Source organism: Watersipora subatra, chromosome 11 (assembly GCF_963576615.1).
Source record: "Watersipora subatra chromosome 11, tzWatSuba1.1, whole genome shotgun sequence".
NCBI lineage: Eukaryota > Metazoa > Bryozoa > Gymnolaemata > Cheilostomatida > Watersiporidae > Watersipora > Watersipora subatra.
In genome coordinates, this window is record NC_088718.1 from 4,269,377 (window position 1) to 4,290,354 (window position 20,978).

Genomic DNA, 20,978 nt, shown 5'->3' on the forward strand with positions numbered 1-20,978 from the left:
AGTGATTGAAGAGTAAATTGGCTGGTCTGTCAGAGGGATTGAAGAGTAAATTGGCCAGCCTGCTAGTGACACAGAAGGTAGAACCATGAAGTGTTAAAACTGAATGAGCTTGCTGTTATGACTGTGTGGCTGACAACTTAAAAACTTTTGGAAAGAAGATTATTTTTGAACTCTCCCTTCTAACCAAGGTAGAATGAGATATGTACTTTGTATAGCAAAGAGGGAACAACTTCAGCATTGACTAATATGAATAATGACCTGTACATAATGCTGGTATCGATACCAAACCAACTGAATAAGCACTAAGACTTTATTCAACAGAACAAAACAGTTGCAAGTCCTTTTTCAACAACATGTTTCAGTCATAAGCAAACACTATAGCAGAGTTAATTGTGGTCACAACTGTAATAAACATTAACTAATAACCAATAAATAATTTAGAGTAAAAGAAAAATTAAAGAAATCTAAAACTTGCGACGAATGAGCTTTTCACGAAGCCATTGTCTCCAAGTTACTTTCTCCCAGTCTCCAACTCCCTTTTGTTCAGCTCGTTTCTCTGCTTTTATCAGCTGCTCAAGGAGTCTGTCTAAACAGGAAAAGACATATAGCAGTTATAAATTATTATTAGCTGGTCTTTCATATGGATAGAAGAGTTAATTGGCTGGTCTGTCAGAGGGATAGAAGAGTTAATTGGCTGGTCTGTCAGAAGGATAGAAATGTTAATTGGCTGGTCTGTCAGAGGGATAGAAAAGTTAATTGGCTGGTCTGTCAGAGGGATAGAAGAGTTAATTGGCTGGTCTGTCAGAAGGATAGAAATGTTAATTGGCTGGTCTGTCAGAGGGATAGAAAAGTTAATTGGCTGGTCTGTCAGAGGGATAGAAGAGTTAATTGGCTGGTCTGTCAGAAGGATAGAAATGTTAATTGGCTGGTCTGTCAGAGGGATAGAAGAGTTAATTGGCTGGTCTGTCAGAAGGATAGAAATGTTAATTGGCTGGTCTGTCAGAGGGATAGAAAAGTTAATTGGCTGGTCTGTCAGAGGGATAGAAGAGTTAATTGGCTGGTCTGTCAGAAGGATAGAAATGTTAACTGGCTGGTCTGTCAGAGGGATAGAAGAGTTAATTGGCTGGTCTGTCAGAAGGATAGAAATGTTAATTGGCTGTTCTGTCAGAGGGATAGAAAAGTTAATTGGCTATTAATCAGGTATAAATTATTAGTAAGTTTTATCTCCTGAAAGAGCAAACTAAAAAACCAACTGCTAGAAGAGTTTAATATCGCAAGTATTTTGACTTCTTCTTTGCAGTAAAACCTTCACATTGTAAACAACTAACCATTCAGAGTAGTTAATGCTAAGATATGCACATGCTGACTGCTGCTGTTTTATCCATGTGACAACTTCTCATTATAAGAGATTATGCTGCCACAATAATAGAGAGACTATCCATCATAAATACAACATATTTCTAGAGTCTCCACTGAGCCTATAGCTATGCTTGCCAAAATAATAGAGAGACTTTCCATCATAGATACAGCATATTTCTAGAGTCTCCACAGAACCTATAGCTATGCTTGCCAAAATAATAGAGAGACTTTCCATCATAGATACAACATAATTCTAGAGTCTCCACTGAGACTATAGCTATGCTTGCCAAAATAATAGAGAGACTTTCCATCATAAATACAACATATTTCTAGAGTCTCCACTGAGCCTATAGCTATGCTTGCCACAATAATAGAGAGACTTTCCATCATAGATACAACACATTTCTAGAATTTTCAGCAAACCTATAGCTATGCTTGCCAAAATAACACCAGCACACAAATAATGAACTTATTCCCTAAAAAGCGAGGAATTTTAGGTGTTGAAGAGATGTGATATTTAGTTCACACTTTCCGCTTCATAGACTTCATTGTTTTACACACTTTAACATCCAACTCCTACCTGTATGTCTGTTGGAATCTTAAGCACCTACATATTTAATGTTTTGGTTTTTAAGCCTAGTTTTAGGCATCATGTCTAACCTGTGCACCTCTACACTATGTTTAATGCTACTGCTTGTCTAGTCTATCATCACTTTTTTTATCATTATCCTTTATCATCACTTCCGTGTGTTTATAGGATAGTCTCGGGCTGGGTTGAGTTTAGGCTCCATGATTAAAATCAAAATCGACAAAACTTGATAGTGGTTAAAACAGATCAAGCGAAAGTGTGATTATGACGTCTATAATAGTTGTAAAGAGACCGACAGAATAGAGACACATAACGCTGCAACTTGGACGCAATAGTCGATATCAACCACAACAACGATGGCAACTAGTGACGTCATTTTTGCACGTATTGTTCTTCTTAGCATTTAACCATGATTATAGTTTGTCGATTTTAGTCTTAAAACATCCTGGCGTTCAGGTCACCTCAAATATTAAAAATTTCACGTCACCTCAAATATGTCATCAGATCACATCAAACATAAAAAACAATAATTTTTTTGTCGATAATTTTTAAAATCAATAATAATAAATAATAAAAAAAATCAATAAAAATCAATAATAATAAATCAATAATAATTTTTAAAATTGACAAAAAAACAATAATAATTTTTGTCAATTTTAATCTTGAAACATTCTGGCCATCAGGTCAACTCAAACATCAAAAACAATCGCAAATGCTAAAAAAAATGATACCAATATTTTCCAATAAAATATTACATACAGTAAAAAGGCTGAATATTGGATAAAAAGGCATTTGAACACATACAAAGCACAGTAAGGAATTGCATTCACGTACTGTAAATCTGTGACGTTGGGTCTGTATCAGAAGAAGACCTCAATTTGGCCATCCCATAGTATACAAGATATGTGTTGATGTTTTTCCTCCACAAACCAAACTAAAACACAACAATTGTCTTTCTTCAAATGGAATCCTGCATACCCCTCACACATATCCATAGACCACAAACAGAAACAAATTTATTAATAAACATTATTGAGAAGAAATACCTGAAAGAAAACACTGCAATGTCTATAAGTTTATTCATGCATTTTAGAATATCAGCTGTGTAACGGAGTTGTATGTGCGGCTAATATTAGAAGTGCTTTGACCAATTCATAAAAAAAACTTTGACCAAACATAAAAGGCAATAGTCTTCATTTCCAGCTCTCCTGCATCGCCTGCAGTGTTTCTGTAATATACAGTCAAACCTCGACGTACAAGTACATGTACCCAAACATACGAGAAATTTGAGATACAAAGTTTCAAGCAAGTTTCTGCGTTGAGATACGAAACAACTTTAAGATATGAGCCAGTTCTTGATGTAGCGACTAAAAGTCCAAAAATTTGAGATGTCGCTTTTTAGAACGGCATCACTCAGTCACTCTTGTCAAATCAGTTTAAAAGAGGTTTTACAAAGATCGGCTAAATGTTATAGTAAGAGCGAGACAAAAAGTGCCAAACCAAAAAAGAAAATTCTAATTTTTAATCTTGTTATTTTTAATCTTATCTTTAAACTAATTTAAAAAATCAAAAATTAAAACAAAGAGAAAATTAGAGCTAAGTTTAGTAAAAGATTTAAGCCAACTTTAAGAGTGTGTTGAGTAAGCTAACTTTATTCAATTCAAGGTTTATGCTATGTTACACAGCGTCACAAAAGTAATTTTTTTTCATATTTTCACCCAAAGAATGATACAAAACTAAAACAGCAATTAAATAGTAGTTCATTGGTTTTAACATATTCTGTACCTAACTTTTAGCTTTGTCCAACTGCATGAGGACATGGGAAAGATATTAGTAGCCATAGTCCTGACGACCGTGTTTGAAAAATTAAGATTTATATAAATTTATTCCATCTGAAGTTTTCAAAAGTCAACTTTTAGGTTGCAAGTTCCAAATTAAAAGAATTTTATATCACTTGAGTGTTTATATGTTTTGGCTTCCAGTGGGTCTTTTCAGTTGAGTGCCATATTAGCGGCTATTTAACAGAGGTTTGGTGAGCTTGTAACACCTCTAAAAATGAGTAAATTTATAAAAAAAGAACTGAAAAGAATGGCAGGGTTGGCAATAGACTTAGCCATAGGTAAGTGAAAGTGTTGCCCTTTTTTAATAATGAAGTGTAAACTGATTGAAAAACCGTGTAAGGAAGTGTAAGGATATAGAATACAATATACAGAATATGAAGTCTTTTATTTGCAAAAAGGCAACATCGCCATTTGAAAACCACCGATCACCAGTTCATATCTATTTACTGAGTATAACTAGATTAAGTCAACTACCTTAGTCCTGTATGAGATGATGGCAGGTATTTCCTTGCCATTTTCAGGAGATTCAAGGAGACGAAACCACACTGTATTACTCAGCAGATTAGAATTTAGCCAGTCAAGCCCCGAAGGTGTAATATTCACTCCAGCCATATGCACATCCAGCAAGCAATCATCTATATAGAGGCAATCAGTAAATCAAGGGTACACAACTGCTCTATTATTTGTCAGATTTTCATTAACAACCACTACTGTCTTATTACAGTAGTTATTAGTCGGTTACATGGATTTAAATTGTACAGTTTTTCAGCACAAAAATTAAAATTTATAAAAGCACTGCAAAACTTTCACCATAAAAAAGCCATGTCTGTCCATTCAAACTCAGGGTTGCAAAATGAAAAAAAATTGCACGGTCCGGGATTCAAACTCATACTATGTAATATGACTTGTCAAAATTCATTTTAATAGAATACGTCACTAACAAACTGATAGAGCAATAACAAACATAAAAATTGAATTTCAGGGAAACTACATGTTACATGTACTGTTATAAAAGTCTGTTTTAACAGCTGGGACTGTACTAGCAGTCATAGCGTAGTGGTTATAACATCGACTTATGGACAGTAGGTCAGTGGTTTAAGACGCGAGAGGAACATTGGTGTTGTTAAGAAGGGCATCCAACCACAATTGCACCTGTTCTGCACCGCTACGGGTGAAAACATGCGCAAGGCTGGAAATCTCAAACCCATGCAGTTAAAATCTAATGCAATTGGAGAAGATGATGACATGAGCAGAATACTCCTAAATAACTAATACTTAATTAAGAATTGCCCCACTATTTCAGCCACCAAGATGAATGTATGTACCCTAGGACACTTTTATCTCGTTTTGTGAGTAGCACACAGAGTAAAATTTCGCTGCAACTTAATTTTGCAGCTCTGATGAGTGCGAAAATATAGTGATGTGAAAATAAATGCAGCGGAACAAACAGATTAGATTCTTCAGGTCTAGTTCACTAGTGAGAAAAAATTTTCAATTTGGGACTAGTTTTTATTTGTAAACCGCAGGTAGAAATGTGTGGGCGAGATCGACAATTAAATTTTATCGCTTGCTGCCATTTGTTTCTTAGACCATAAAGGACGTGTAGGTCCCTCTATATGACGATTTTATTGTGGATATCAATGAACAAAGCGTTTTGGCTCGTTCGTTATGATAGTTTAGTTTCGCTCATGAAATTTTCGCCAGAGGATGACTCCGCGAAAACGCGAAAGTTAGATGATGCGAATACATAAGTGTCCTAGGGTACTCAAGACATTTCGGTTTTTCATTCAATCAAAAAAGAAACCAAGAATCATATAAACACAGTTATGAAAGACAAAATGTATTTTCAAAAGCAAAACAAAATTTCCAGCAAATCAATAATAGACTTTGATGTTTTCAAAGAGCTTTTCTACTGATATAATTCATTGATAAACAAAATTGCAATACAATTAATAATGCAATTCACCATTTTTCATTCCCAAACCATTTTCCCTAAAGGTTGACTTGCAACAAAATTCACATTACAATTATTTGATATGAAAAGATTCACCATGTCTTACTCTGTTGTGTTGTAGGTGCAAAATATGTGGAAAGGTGATTACAAGCTCTTAAAAGCTCGCAGCCACACGAGACCGCCGTAGTTTGGCTTCCCTCTCCAAAACGGCTCAAATGTGACAAAGATGTGAGAGATGGTTTCTGTTTACACTTTCTTGCAACCTTATTCGTCGAAATATTTTCACAAATATACTTCACGCATTCAATAAAACTATGTCTATTGTTCTTACGCGTCTGTTTTATCGTCATTGTAATGCTGTCACTTTCAGCACTGATATCTTATAACTTACCGTAAAAAATCGTTAAACTTTTTAACCTTAGCTCGAAGGAGTACATATCATTGTCTGATAATCATGACGAGCCTGTTGGTCACCTGTGATAATCGAAAAGTACTGCAAAATTATTTGCGAAGTATTGGGTCACATGATCAGATTACGACTTGAGGATTGAATAATGCCGAAACAAAACTGTAAAGTAGCGAGCATCTATATTTGATAAGGGGTCTTCGGTAAAACCCAAAGTGTTTGTCATAAACTAGTACTACGATAAGTTTTATATTGAGCTTTTTATTGGCCTTTCAATTCACGTGAGAACATACGTGACAAGATGATAACCAAATTTCGTGGTTACATCATCGAAATAAAGAGATTCCAATCTACGGCGGCTTTTCGTTTTTGAGCTTTTAAGAGCTTGTAATCACATTTCCACATATTTGGCACTTACAACACAACAGAGTAAGACATGGTGAATCTTTTGATACCAAATAACTGTAATGTGAATTTTGTTGCAAGTCAACCTTTAATGAATAAGCTGTTTACCATTGACTATGAACTACAGAATTTATCACAGAACATCCAATAATTAAAACAAAACCAACTTTTTAGTTGCTTTTAACCTGTTGAACCCAAACGGCCGGTATTCTGGCATTGCGTAGGGTGTGTCAGAAACCCTATCAGCCGGAATAACGGCATTCATATGGCTCTGTTTACAAATGCTGTTCTGTTTCTAAGTAACAGCGTAAACCATTGAAATTAATTCTTGCACAGGGCATTAAACCAGACATTTCACTTCCATTTTTACCATTTTCAAATATCTTTATCTACTTCCTTCGTTACAATAACAATTGTTATTGGAATGATATCACGAAAAAAATCGATACGTCTCATTTGTTGGTAGGTCATGGATGATTGTAATGCAAACAACGAATTATATGATAGCAACTACAATATTCCAGTTTATTTTGAGTTATGAAACAATGATAAACATGTCCTTGATGGATATGATGCTGTAAATATTTTTACAAGTTTTTAAAATCATACGAATTTTTATGGTTTTAGCCTAAATAACTGTAACATACTTGTTTGTTTTTGGCAACATTCGCTGTGTGTTGTCAAACTTTTTTACTAGTGTTTCATCAATTATCATTGTATTATGAGCACACTTTGATATATTTAATAAAAGTTTAAAAACTTCGGATCATTGGAAAAATTGGCCAGGGTTACTGACACACATTGTCAAGGACAGCCAGGGTTCAAAGGATTAAAAATTGACAAACAGTGACCAAATATAATCACATTGCAGGGCCAACATTTGAATTGTGTAGTCATTGTAGAATGATGATGGTTTGCTATTGGTCAATCGACCGCAAGAATCTGTCTTAGAGTTTCGGGTGATTATTTCACACACTACAGGCAACTCATAGGCGCGCATACACATTTTTTTGCGATTGACAATTCGAAACAGCCTAGAGAAGGCGGACGGACCTAAAGACTATCTTGTACACTACTACGTACAACCAAACACCTACCTATAATTTCCTGAACATATGGATTTTTCAACAAACATTGCAAACTTAGAGCAAATATTTCATGATACACCCTAATATACATTATACTGTTCACTTAGTCTCAGTTAGAGAAGTTCAACACACTGTGTATCTCTATCACCATCTCTACCTCTGACCCTGTGCGTCATCATGCTTTCATTTAGTCTCCTTCAAGGTTTAAATAATACAAAATTTGTATTGATTATTACTTTATAAATTTAGGTTTTTAAATACGATTTTGTTTTTTTACATAGTTATATGAAAGTTATACTAAAAGTGGTAATCTTTCATGCAGGCCTACTATCGACTAACTAGTAATTGAAAATATCTTGGAACATAATCATATAAAATTCTTTTTCAAAATATTTGCAGCTTTACAAAAATACAGGTCAAGGTCAAAATAAACAACATTGTATCACGGTATTATGATGGAAAGTCTTTATTATTTTGGCAAGCATAGCTATAGCTCCAGCGGGGAGTCTAGAAATATGTTGTATCTATGGGCTGAAGAAATCACATATCATAGAAATACTGGCAAACAGCGGGATGTTCAATAGATGTATACATAGTCCTCTTGTAATTTTCACTATATGACAGTAAGCATGACAATCATGCTTTCTAAGGATATTTCTAACTTTCTTACATGCAAATAGTTATGTCATTTGTTATATAAATTGTTTGAAAAACATTAAACATTAAAATTAAATTCATTAAACATTAATATAACAATATTATATAACGTTTATATAATAATTTATAAAATCGCTAATTTTTTTATTTTTCAAGTAAACCATTACCATAATGCGAGTCAACAAAGGCCCAGAAACAAGTCATATTAACTTCAACTGAGAACTGGACACCATACCTCTCGTTTTTGTAGAGAGCACTGAGGGAATTCTGATAGCTGGTTTGTGATCAACCAATAGTGAGCCAGTCTTTCCGATGTCCACGACTTTACCTCTTAGTTTTACATTTCTTCTGTAGAATTCCACAGGTATGTCACTCCTAGAGCAGAACTTGGTCCACTGCAAGCAATCTCAAGTTCCATAGCTCTATGAATGAGCAACATAATAGCTCAACCAAAGATCAATGGTTGTAGTAAACAGTTTTTTTGCAATTGATATCGGATGAACTATCTTTCTATGATAATTACACTTAGGACCCATCTTTATGCCTATGGGGTGAGTTCAGTAAATTAATATATATGTATGTGATGGTTTTGAAGTAAAAACGTTAAACGAAATTTTTTTAATTTTTTAGGCCAACAGGCAAATCTTATGCAGCAAGATAAAACAGAGCTGCAAGTCTGAGTGTTGAAAATACGATATCACAGGAAATAGGGGACACAACTTTCTACTGAGGAGACAACTTCAACCACTCAAATGTACAGAATGATTTGTTTTTCTGATGTTTACAATAAACCGGTGCTGTACAAAGTGGGAAGCATTAAACTGTACTTTATGGAAGATTGTTCAATAGAAAAGCTTTCATTTGTCTAATCAGATGTTTTAGTTTATGCAAATACTGAAGCCAAAGATTGTAGAGCCCAAATCAATAATTATCTCTTTGAAATGAATAAAATTCAATAAAGTAATAAACTTTAATTTAAATTTGTAAAAAAAATATTGAGCAGTTCTAGGTAGTTTGCTTGAATCGGCACTGCTGCAGTATGTAACACTACAACCCCAGACTTAAATTGTCTTGCATACTATTACAGTAATACTTCAACTTACGAGTGCTCCAACGTACGAGAAACTTGAGATACGAGCCAGCTTTCAAGCAAGTTTTAGCACTAACATACGAGCCATGTTTGAGATCCGAGCACTTGAGTCAGTTGCCAAGTATGCCGAATGTGTTTTATGAGAACAGTATCGCTCTGTATTTTTCAACTGCTCAGGTTATACTTTTGTACCATGTTTTTTGTGTACGATTTTCTGTGCAGAATTATGTGAATTAAACGTACTGTGCGTAGACCAAAAGTTTGCCAGTAAAATGAAAGATAATACAAAGAAAAAGCAAATGATAACAATTGATATTAAACGAAAAAATATTGGAAAATATGCGAAATGTGTATGCGTGATTGAGCTAGCTCGGCAATATGACAGAAATACGTTCATAATTATCAAACAGAAGGATTATATTCAGGACATTTAGTTTGCAAAAGGACTAACCATAGTTTCTAAACGGTGCAGCGATCTTCACGACCGCTGATGGCATTGGACAAACAATTGGCCGGTGACAGCGTAACTGAAACGATGCTATGTGAAAAGGCTGGCGCTATCTATCCAAACTGTTTAATAGACATTCGGACAAGTTGGCTAGTGGTCGTGCATTAACCCTTTGTGACGACACCTGTGTTAGTCCTAATCGCAACATGTTGAAAGGGCGACAAAGGCAAACGTCCTTAGATAGGTTTATCTTAAAACGGCCGGCTAGTCGTGAAAGCGAAGAAAAAGGAAAAATTAGCTAACCAGCGAGAAACTTCAAACTATGAACGCCGAAGAAATTTTAATTACGTTTAGTTAAAAATGAAAGTTTGCTTTTAGGTTTGCTTCTAAGTTTGTCTTTTAACACTTTGATAAAATCCAAATTTATCAAAGTCAACTGTTGTAACGAAGGATAACTTATACCTCCCTCTCTGGCAAATGCGAGCGTTAACTGCTATTGTATGTATTTAATTTTACATTTTAATTAATCACATTGCCTTGCAATATTTTTTATTTGTTGCTTTTTGAAAGCATGTAGTACGTTAGGACCATAACCAACATGTTCTTTCTGTTACAATATCTTGTTTTGAGTGTTTTATTTGCTTTTTTTTAGAGTATGGAAACCAATCAATATATATTTAATTGTTCTATATATAAATAAGTCACACCAACATGCGAGTAAATTGACATACGAGCTCAGTCTCGGAACGCATTAAGCTCGTAAGTCGAAGTATGACTGTAATTCATAACCACAATGAATACAGTTAGGAGTTGTCTACCCAAGGATTATTGTTATAGAACAACTGCACTAATACCTAGCACCACACACTTATAAGATCTCTTGCATACAAGTAATTTATCACCACAATTAGTAAAGTTAAGAGTTGTTTATCCTATGATTATTTTCATAGAATATCCCACAAAGTTTTGTAGCATTTTATAGAAAAGTGACACATTGCTTTTTTGACTTGCATACCTCAAGCTGTAAAGCTAAACAATTATGCTACAGTGTTAATAATGTGGGTGGTCTCAAACAATTGCGTGGGTGGTCTTAGCATTGCGGAAGATAACAGATGAATACTTGATTGCAAGTGAAGAATAACTCACATATACTAAAAACATAATGCATGTACTGACAAAGTCAGCCTTCTATAAAATTTGCTGGAATTAAATTATTAAAAAGTTATTAATTAAATTAAAAGTTATTAAAATTATTAAAAAGAATATGGCTGTTAAGCTGTTACAAACACGTTCACTCTCCATGTGTAATATTTATTATTGTGGGAAAGTATTTGTGAGCCCAGTTAATGCATTCACTAGTAACAAAGTTTGCTTGTGATAAATAGCATGCAAGGCTTAGCAACTAAAACCGAGCTACTACCAAGCACTTCAAATCAAGCTTCATACGCAGTGCTAGGCAACTATTAGTTTACATGCACGCACACATGCATGCACGCACACATACCCACACACCAGCTGCAGCAGTCTTTTTACCTGCTGTGTCTTTGCCTGAGTTTTATATTCACTCAAATCTCTCTCATTTTATTCATCATATTTTAAAACTGACAGATACTCGTTCCGCGTAACAAAAAAATAACTGATATTCCAAGATGTTTACTAAACATAGCCAACAGTGTCAAATAGTCAACTCTATTGATTGAAGACATTTTCTTATAGCGGAGGAGCACAACTCCTATTAACATTGAACCTACCAATTTATAACGTTTCGCGAGTCCAAGAAGGGTTAATACTCCAAGACCATAGATGCTTCTCTACAATACAATATAATGCATTGTATAATTTTTTATTGGCATATCATTCATTACGTGCCAAAACAAGTGAGTTGAACTTGAATTTAAGAGTTTTAACCTTTGATAATTTAATAGCATTACGGAGTAGTCAGGAAAGTAGATTGTAAGTCATAGTAGCAGAAAGTTCATAAACTAAAACATACAATGGTAGATATATAGTATATTGGTGCCACGAAAAAGAAAATAATGTTTTTCATATGTATGGAAGAATAAACACAAATATTTTGGTCAGTTTACGCAGGAATTTGAAACCTGTGACACAAATGCAGAAACGAGCAAGTTTGTGATACGGCAATATGTTCAAAGAATTTGTGATGTCATAGTGGAAGTATGGTGAGCTGGAATATCTGATTGGTAGCAGTCTTAGTATAGAGTTCAAGTAATCAAACTGGTCACAAACTGCGTATCAAGAGTTGTTTCAAGTCTGACGAAGATCTTATAAATGAGGAGAAAGGTTGGTGGAAAAGAAGGTTGCCTAGAATCTGATATGCACATTTTTAGTGATATGTATCAAAGTTGGTCTTAAGACATTAAAGAAACCTGGATGAAGATGATAAACTGATTAGCATAAGCTATATATATATATATATATATATATATATATATATATATATATATATATATATATATATATATATATATATATATATAATAGATAAGTTGTCAGGCCTACTGCTAACAGCACTCTACGCTCTAAAAAGTGCGGAGTGTTATAACTAACTAGAGTGTGGAATAGGTTAATTTTACTTATCTTTGTTCCAGATTGATGTTTTATTCTGGGGTCACGACAGGTCTGTTTCGTGCTGGTGCACTCTTCAGGTGACTTGTGTTGAATACAAGATTCAACACAAGTCACCTGAAGAGTGCACCAGCACGAAACAGACCTGTCGTGACCCCAGAATAAAACATCAATCTGGAACAAAGATAAGTAAAATTAACCTATTCCACACTCTAGTTAGTTATATATATATATATATATATATATATATATATATATACATGTATATAAATCTCAAAGTCTGTATGTAATTCAGTATGTCCAGTTACTATTATTATTATATTACAATATTATTATTATATTATTATATTAACAGTACAGTTATTATTAAAAATATCAAAATGAAGAATCCGTATCACGGAAGATTTGATCTCGGAAACTCCCGTTCACCAGGTAAACGTCTTACCAATTTAGCTATGTGAGATCAGTAGATTATTTAGGTGATAAATGTCGCTATGTGGGTGAAAATACGCTACTGCCCTTACGCGTTACGGCCCAACATCATTCTATGTATTAATAAAAGCCATAGATAACTAGCTTACTTAAATTAGCCATTGGTGATGTGCCAGACTAATGGCAAGTGGCAGGCGACTACATTATAAGCTGGCTTTTAATACCTATGCAACGCCGGGAATTCCACTAGTTTACCTTTAACACAACTGGTTTTGACACGTGCAATCCACTATTGATATAGCAAATATGTGTCTGCATGAATTCTTTTTGTCAGGTCTTAAGACCAACTCTATAGGCAGGCTTGCATAAGATGACCTTCATTATTGTTAACTATCACTATGTTCACTTTCATGTGAAGCTAGCTTGCTTTACTGCGTTAGGCTATGGCATAGTGTATTGCGGCTACACAAAATAGACTATAATTTGACTATAATAGAAGAGACAAACTTTCCACATCGTGGGAAGGACTACAAGTCACTGATAACTTAAAGGTTGACTTTCAACAAAATTCACATTACAGTTATTTGGTATTAAAAGATTCACCATGTCTTAGTCCGCTGTGTTAAAGGTGCAAAATATGTGGAAATGTGACTACAAAATCTTAAAAGCTCAAAAACGAACAGTTAATCATCGCCATCACAAAATCGCCATAGATTGGAATCGGTTTATTACTCTGACGTAGTCAATCCATTTGGTTATTGGTTTGACACGTGATGTTCTCACGTGAATTAAAAGGCTAATAAAAGGCTCGATATAAAACATCTCGTAGCACTAGTTTATGACAAACACTTGGGGTTTTACCGAAAAGTCCGTAACAAATATAGATGCTCGCTACTTTACAGTTTTGTTTCTGTTTGGTCTAATCGTCTAGTCGTAATCCGATCATGTGACCCATACTTCTTGCCAAACAGCGCGAATAAATTCTGCAGCATTTTTCGACTATTCCAGGTGACCAACAGGCTTGTCATGTTTATCAGAAAATGATATGTACTTCTTCGAGCTAAGGTTAAAAGATTAAACGAATTTTTACGATAAGTTTTGAGATATGAGTGCTCAAAATGATAGCATTACAATGATGATGAAATAGACGCGTAAGAACAATAGACGTGGTTTTATTGAATGCGTGAAGTATATTTGTGAAAATATTTTGACGATTGAGGTTGCATGAAAGTGTAAACAGAAGCCATCTTGTTCAGTTACAACCCATTTGAGCCGTTTTGGAAAGATATTCTAATCTACCGCAGTTTCGTGATGGCAGCGATTAACTGTTCGTTTTTGAACTTTTAAGAGCTTGTAATCACATTTCCACATATTTTGCACCTACAACACAGCAGAGTAAGACATGGTGAATATTTTTATACCAAATAACTGTAATGTGAATTTTGTTGCAAGTCAACCTTTAAGGTGTTGTCAGACCAGTCAATCATCAAACTTACCTGATTATAATGACACGAAACATATCTATTTGAGTTAAAACCTGCCTGTAAAAATGACATTTATATTTGATGACCTCGATCTCATGTACTCACTAGAATTACACAGCTATTCATAACTAGCTGGACCAATGCTATAAGTTTCCTTAGCCTTATAACTATTTATCTACATTACTGGTATGACCTTCACCTCATGTACTCACTAGGGGTTTAAAGCTATTCAGTATTAGTGACCCAAACTGGACCAATGGTTGTTACCAGGTTGATAATATAAACAATGTAAATCTGTCATTGGAATGTAATTAAATTTATTTACTTATCATTTCTTAACAAAATATTAAGGAACCTGATTGAATAACTTCAGATATAGGATTGAGAAATGCATGAGTCATGCAGTGGTCATTATTAGTTATTAGTCACACAGTAGTCATCTACAGAGTATCTATCTTTATTAATACATATAAGTCTCAATGTTTGTATAATTTTCTGTCTGTCCGCATGATCAGTTGTAGCAATCAAACTTTAGGTATGAAAAATCCACTGCGCATTGGTTTAAATTCACAACCTCCAGTTCTGCAGACAAGCATTATCTTATACACTACCAGTCCTAACTGACTATACCTATGACTATACTATGGCATTAATTAAGCACATGCTTATTACAAATGCCAATCTTTCATGGCATCAAGCTTAACATTGCAGCTAGTTTAAACTGTCATGTACAACTTTTATCGTATTTTCTAGGTAAATCAGCCACGATGATTCCGATTTAGTACTCAAAATAAAGATTGGTCCACTAACCTTCAAAGTCATTTAGGCTTTTTTACAGCGTTTCAATATCCGTTTCGAAAACAACACAATCGGCATTACAAGATCTGCCCATAAATATGTGATGAAACCTAGCTTTTTCAGGACCGGAAGTTAGGAATGTTTAGTCCGATTTAGAATAACAGATATGGGTGTCTTAAAACCCATTATTATCTAAATCCAGCCTGTAAAATAATCTGTCTTTCATGAAAGGTATATAAACTATTTAAAATTGCTCGTAGCTTGTTACATGATGTTTAAATAGGCTGAACGCCGAGAAAAATGAGCTCAAAAAGCGCGGTTTTATCACAAGCTAGCGTTGTTATCGCACTTTTTGAAATATGCAATGTTAAATAGCTTATCTACCTTTCAGAAAAGACAGATTATTTTAAGGCTGAATTTAGATATTAATGGATTTTAAAACACCCATCTCTATTATTCTAAATCGGCCTTAACATCCCTACGTAACTTCTGTTCCTAAAAAGCTAGGTTACGTCACGTATTTAGGGGCGGAGCTTGTTGTGCCGATCGTGTTGTTTTCGAGACCGATCTTAAAACGCTGTAAAAAATCCTTCATTACTCTGAAAGTTAGTGGACTAATCTTTATTTTGAGTACAAAATCGGAATCAGCGTGTCTGATTTACCTAGTTAATACAATCAAAGTTGTACGTGGCAGTTATGGTTTAAGGCAAGAAGCCATACCAGAAGAAAAATGTATGCTCGTGCTTGAAAAAACTGCTTAAACTCATATAGCCAACAAGACAAATGCAATCAGTATAGATCTGTAGTAGGCACTGCAACCGGTACAGTATGAATTATACAAAAAAAAGAGCACACAGAAATGAGCACAGCACACAGAAATGAGAACAGCACACAGAAATAAACACAGCACACATAAATGAGCACAGCACACAGTAATGAGCACAGCACACAGAAATGAGCACAGCACACAGAAATAAACGAGCACAGCACACATAAACGAGCACAGCACACAGAAATAAACACAACACTTTCATTTAAAAGTTAGAATAGTAAATGTTGCATATGCCGATTAAAAATAAATGTTCTGTTGAACAACTTTGTTATTACCCATGCAACGCAGGGTATTCAACTGGTATTTATATAAACTATGCAGTACTCATGACAAACCATGCTATATGTCTGACAAACAAAACAAAGTGCTAGCAACATGCAATCCAATTATCAGAAACAAAAGTAAAGGTGAGTAATAATAGAACTACATATAGATATACAAGTCCCAGACTGTACAGCTAAACTGAGAATTTGTGATTACGATATATGCATCCTTAGCCTTAAAACTATCTATTTTTGTGAGACTTCCACATGATTAGCATTTTCTAGTAAACGGCCAACTATCGACCGGTACAAGAGTTGCATAGCAAATGGTTTTTCTATTAACTAAAACAACCTTGGTAAGTCACTCAATCTAAAATAAATAAAGGTTACCAATTTCTATTCCGTAGGTGAAAAGAAAATCTGGCAAAAGAAGACAAATGTTATTTTAGGCTGGGTAGTGCATGTTTTCTACCAATAATGAGACTTGAACACTGGAAGTGTTAGTGTTTATAAAAGTTGAAGAAGAAACATGTCCAGCAAACCTGCACCAACTGAAGATGGTTGTCAATAGAGTTACTAAAAGAAGTCAGTCCTAAACTGGCTCCTTTTCTCAATTTCTCCTTATCATCCCCACTAGACATATGGTCTCACTTGAAACCAGCAACTGTGGATAAAGCAATAATTTTTGTATAAGAAAGCACGCATCAAATAAAGCGAGGGGAGACTACTGGCTTACTAAATTTATACAAAAGAATGGCTGACAAAATGCTCAACATTGTTAAATATGAGTCAAGCACTCCTAAAACATGAAAATCAATCCCAGAGATTATTTGCTGCGTAAAGTGACAAAATAAATGAAGCAAAGTTTAAATTTAAACACAATAGACAACTATAATTGTTATAGCATAGCTGTCAGTGCAAGTGCTAATATACCAATATTGTTTACTAGAAATTCCACTGTCATACAGCCCACGACCAAAGTGATATTGGAAAAAAGAAAGGGTAGTGATGGTTGAGAAATGCAATATTAGCAGTCAAATGGCACTGCAGTGCAATAGGATAACTGCAATGGTAGCTGTAATGTACTGGGTGTGGGTGTTATCGTATACTACAAACAGCAATAATGAAAGGAAAAGATTATGTGTTTATATCTCTCTCCCTGCAATACGAGAAATGCAATATTGGCCAATATTAGAAGTAAAATGCACTGATATCATTAGAATAACCAATATTATTAATATAGTAATAATAGAAAACCAATGCACAATTTTGTTTACATTTCAAATCGTCATAGCTAACAATATCAAGAAGTTGTGATATTTATATAGATCTTTCGGAAATCTATTTAACAAAACTATTTAGAAAAAATAATAACAGTAACATATTGCCCATCATCGATGTTGTTAGTGTGACTATAACACTTCAATAGTCATCCAAACTTATAATTAAATATTGTAATAATCTCATAAGAATCGTTAGAAAAAAATATCATCGTCATTTCCTTTACTTTCACTGCTTTAGACATCAGTTAGAATACCAAAGTACTCAAAAGTTTCCAAATTGTCAGTTACTTTGAAATCGGCAAAAAAGAAACGATTTCAGTACTTCTACGTTAATTACAGAAACCTTCCGCAATTCGCCAATGCTATAGACTGGTGAAATGTGCACGTTATTCTTTCGTAAAATGCGCACGACTTGATGGTTCTATTCTCTGTCACTCGGCGGTTCGTTTGCCGGTCTTAATTTTGATAAAAGCAAGGCTTGGCAAGTTTTAATAACGATTTTCGGCCAAATTAATCTGTCTATTTCTGTATAATCCGATCAGATGGGTAAGGTTTAGGAATATGTCGACAATTTTCAAAGACTTGGTAACATATTTAAATATGTTTTTATGTGTTTTGTATTGTTATTATACTTAACTCTTCCGGGGTTTGAGTTTTTTCTAAAAACATACCCAAAATGCTAATTTATTTGCGAAAATATGCAATTTTCAATAGTTATTTGCACTACTTTGGCTGCAGGTATTTCAATAATTTTTTTTAGTTTTACTGTCTATAAACATAGAAGATAAACATCATGCTGTGTTGGAACTGCTAAGTATGCCTTGGTAGAGTATCTGAGTGCTGCAATAGAAGCAGAATATCGCATTTTGGAAAAAAAAACGATTGTTGCAAAATTATAATCGTTTTTGTCTTGTATATACTTGTGCTATATTTGATGACTTTGGCTGCAAGTATTTCAATAATATTTGTTAGTTTTACTAGCTATAAACATACAAAAGAACCATCCAGCTGTGTTGAAGTAGCTAAATATACTTTGGTAGGTTATCTGAATGCTATCATTGTGTCAAATAATCACTAATTTGTAACTCACAACAAATGAACACTGCGGAATTATAATTGTTTTATCAAGTTTATTCAAATTTCAAACAACACTGTTACAAACTGTTATAATACAAATAATACAACGTTGTTATAAACTGTTATAATACAAAACAAATACAAGCATGTATATTATCGAACATCATGTTCACATATAAAGAAATATCAAGCTACAGTTTGTAGTTGACGTAAGTGTGGTAACGTTCATCACACTCTCCGATGCACAAACCAACGTCGCAAGTTGGGCAGTATGTTTGTATTCTCGTTCCAGAGTATCCTTCCCCATCTCCACAAACCATACACTTCTTTCTCTTTCTATCAGGAATAAAGCGAATGAAGTGCTTACCGATCAGCCTAGTATCATTGGCACCGGTACTTGGACGTCCACGTTTGCGTCCACCTGAACGATAACCACCAATTGGCTCCTCAACTAGCCGAATCATGAAGCTGTAGCGTGAGACCACTTTTTTACCATTCTTCTGGAAGCAAATACAGCTGTTCACTGCTGCTTTGTCAATTAGATGGAAGACAATCTTTTTCCACATCTTGACCGTACGTCTTCCATCAGCATACTCACACGTCAATTGATCTGAGAGATCGACACCGCCCATTGTGGAGTTATACAATCCTACTACAGATAGCCGTTGGAACTCGTTGCCAATACGTCTCTGAGCAATCTCAGTCTTAGCAGTAGCTAGAGTTGAAAGAAACTTTACACACTTTCTGTCGTGAAAGTTTACAGCTAGGATTGCACCCTTACGAAGACTGACATGTTCCCCTTTTCGTAGCATTTTGTTGTCTTTTACTGCTGGTGGTAAACCACGTCGGTTTGAACGTACAGTCCCTGTACAGTAAGTACCTTTTTGGTGTAGGTCAGAACACAGATCAATGCTTGTGTAATAATTGTCTACACCTAAACGGTGTCCTTTGTTGAAATGACCATCCATCAGCTTCATGCACACATCATATGGTTGTCCTTTCTGACTCTGCGGTGGTTGGTACTTCTTCGGCAAATGAAACACGCTTCGGTGGACGTAACCCGTGGATGACTCAGCAAGTATGTACATTTTAGGGCCCCACTGATGGTGTTTTTTTATTTTGATGTAATTCACCATCATATGCCTTCCTTTGAACCCAGCAAGCGATTCATCTATGCTCACATCTCTAGCCAAATTATAATTAGAGGCAAAGTTATTATTGAACATCTCCAACACTGGCCGAAATTTGTGCAAAGGATCATGATTTGGATCATCACGAGGTAAGATCAGTGCATTATCAGACACATGAAAAAACTGAAGCAGCAGTTTGAAACGATTTACAGTCATGACATTTCGAAAGTATGGAGTTTCTTGTGAGCTGTTTGTCTCATCCCAGTATGCAGCAATAGTTGGCTTCTGATTCAATCCCATATTCAGTAGCAACCCTAAGAAAGCCTTCATCTCTACTTCATCTGTGTCTGTCCAAGCTCTAGCTCTTGAATATGGCGGTAGATTTGGATTCTGTGTGAGATATGTTTGAGCATAATGGTTAGTTTGCTCTACTAGCAAATGCCAAAAATCCATGGTACAAAACTTACTGAAGTAATCAAGAGGAGCTGCATTGCTGTCAGGTGGATTCACAGGACCAGGTGCAGGCAGGGGAGCTGCTGTAACCACTGGCAATGACAAACTTGAATCAATGTCTCTTTGATTTCCAGCTAAAACTGTCTATGTATCACTAGTAGCAGTCCTTGGACGCACAGTTTTATCACCAGAATCATCTGATTCATCTGTTGTTTACGTAGTAGTCAATATCACTGCTTGAATCCTCTGTATAATCTTCAGCAGCAATAAAACGTCTTCTATTTGTTGCCATAATAATTTTGGTAATAGTAAAAATAATTTCAACGTAAAGACAAATGTGGTTCCAATGCAGCTAGTCGTAAAAACATTGAGGTAAGTGAAGGAAGTCCTACCTCAATAAAAAACATCAACTACGCAAACGATCTCTCGTTATTGTTGCTAGTCGTAAAAACATTGAGGTAAGTGAAAGAAGTCCTACCTCAATAAAAAACATCAACTACGCAAACGATCTCTCGTTATTGTTTACAATTATAATAATAACATGAACTTTTGAAGATGATTCACAATAAATTACAGCGAATAAAACTCAAAGCTTTTTGTAGATCACTACAACAACAACGATCTCCATCATAAACGGCTTATATATGCTTTATGAATCAATATAAACAAATGCAGTAGACGTTCTACAGGAATTGACACATGTGTCGCCCTGACAACGCATTAACTATACGCACAGGAAATTATGTGTCGTTCAAACCTTAAAGGGGTTAAACGACTCTACACAAAAATGGTTAAATTTG

At 34.8% G+C, this 20,978-nt stretch overlaps 2 protein-coding genes across 2 annotated transcripts; both read right to left on the reverse strand.

The window, feature by feature from the left end:
• Positions 1 to 296: 296 nt before the first annotated feature.
• LOC137408742 (protein C3orf33 homolog) lies at positions 297 to 16,900 on the reverse strand. Its single transcript, XM_068095323.1, has 6 exons — positions 16,778 to 16,900; positions 11,589 to 11,648; positions 8,535 to 8,694; positions 4,264 to 4,424; positions 2,783 to 2,882; positions 297 to 586 (listed from the first exon to the last, which is right to left on the reverse strand). Exons 1-6 carry the CDS (start codon positions 16,874 to 16,876, stop codon positions 465 to 467), a joined length of 702 nt encoding a protein of 233 aa, XP_067951424.1. The 5' UTR covers positions 16,877 to 16,900; the 3' UTR covers positions 297 to 464.
• A 1,886-nt stretch (positions 16,901 to 18,786) lies between these two features.
• On the reverse strand, positions 18,787 to 20,178 carry LOC137407741 (piggyBac transposable element-derived protein 4-like). Its single transcript, XM_068094122.1, has one exon. The coding sequence runs from the start codon at positions 20,176 to 20,178 to the stop codon at positions 18,787 to 18,789; it is 1,392 nt and encodes a 463-aa protein (XP_067950223.1).
• Between the last annotated feature and the right edge of the window lie 800 nt (positions 20,179 to 20,978).

Bases quoted from the DNA above. Each gene is read 5' to 3' on its own strand.
- LOC137408742 (XM_068095323.1), bottom strand. From the start codon at position 16,876: ATGTCTAGTGGGGATGATAAGGAGAAATTGAGAAAAGGAGCCAGTTTA. The intron at 8,695-11,588 runs GTAGGTTCAATG...GATTGCTTGCAG, and splicing joins TCGCGAAACGTTATAAATTG to TGGACCAAGTTCTGCTCTAG. The intron at 587-2,782 runs GTACGTGAATGC...TTTCCTGTTTAG, and splicing joins CCCAACGTCACAGATTTACA to ACAGACTCCTTGAGCAGCTG.
- LOC137407741 (XM_068094122.1), bottom strand. From the start codon at position 20,178: ATGGATTTTTGGCATTTGCTAGTAGAGCAAACTAACCATTATGCTCAA.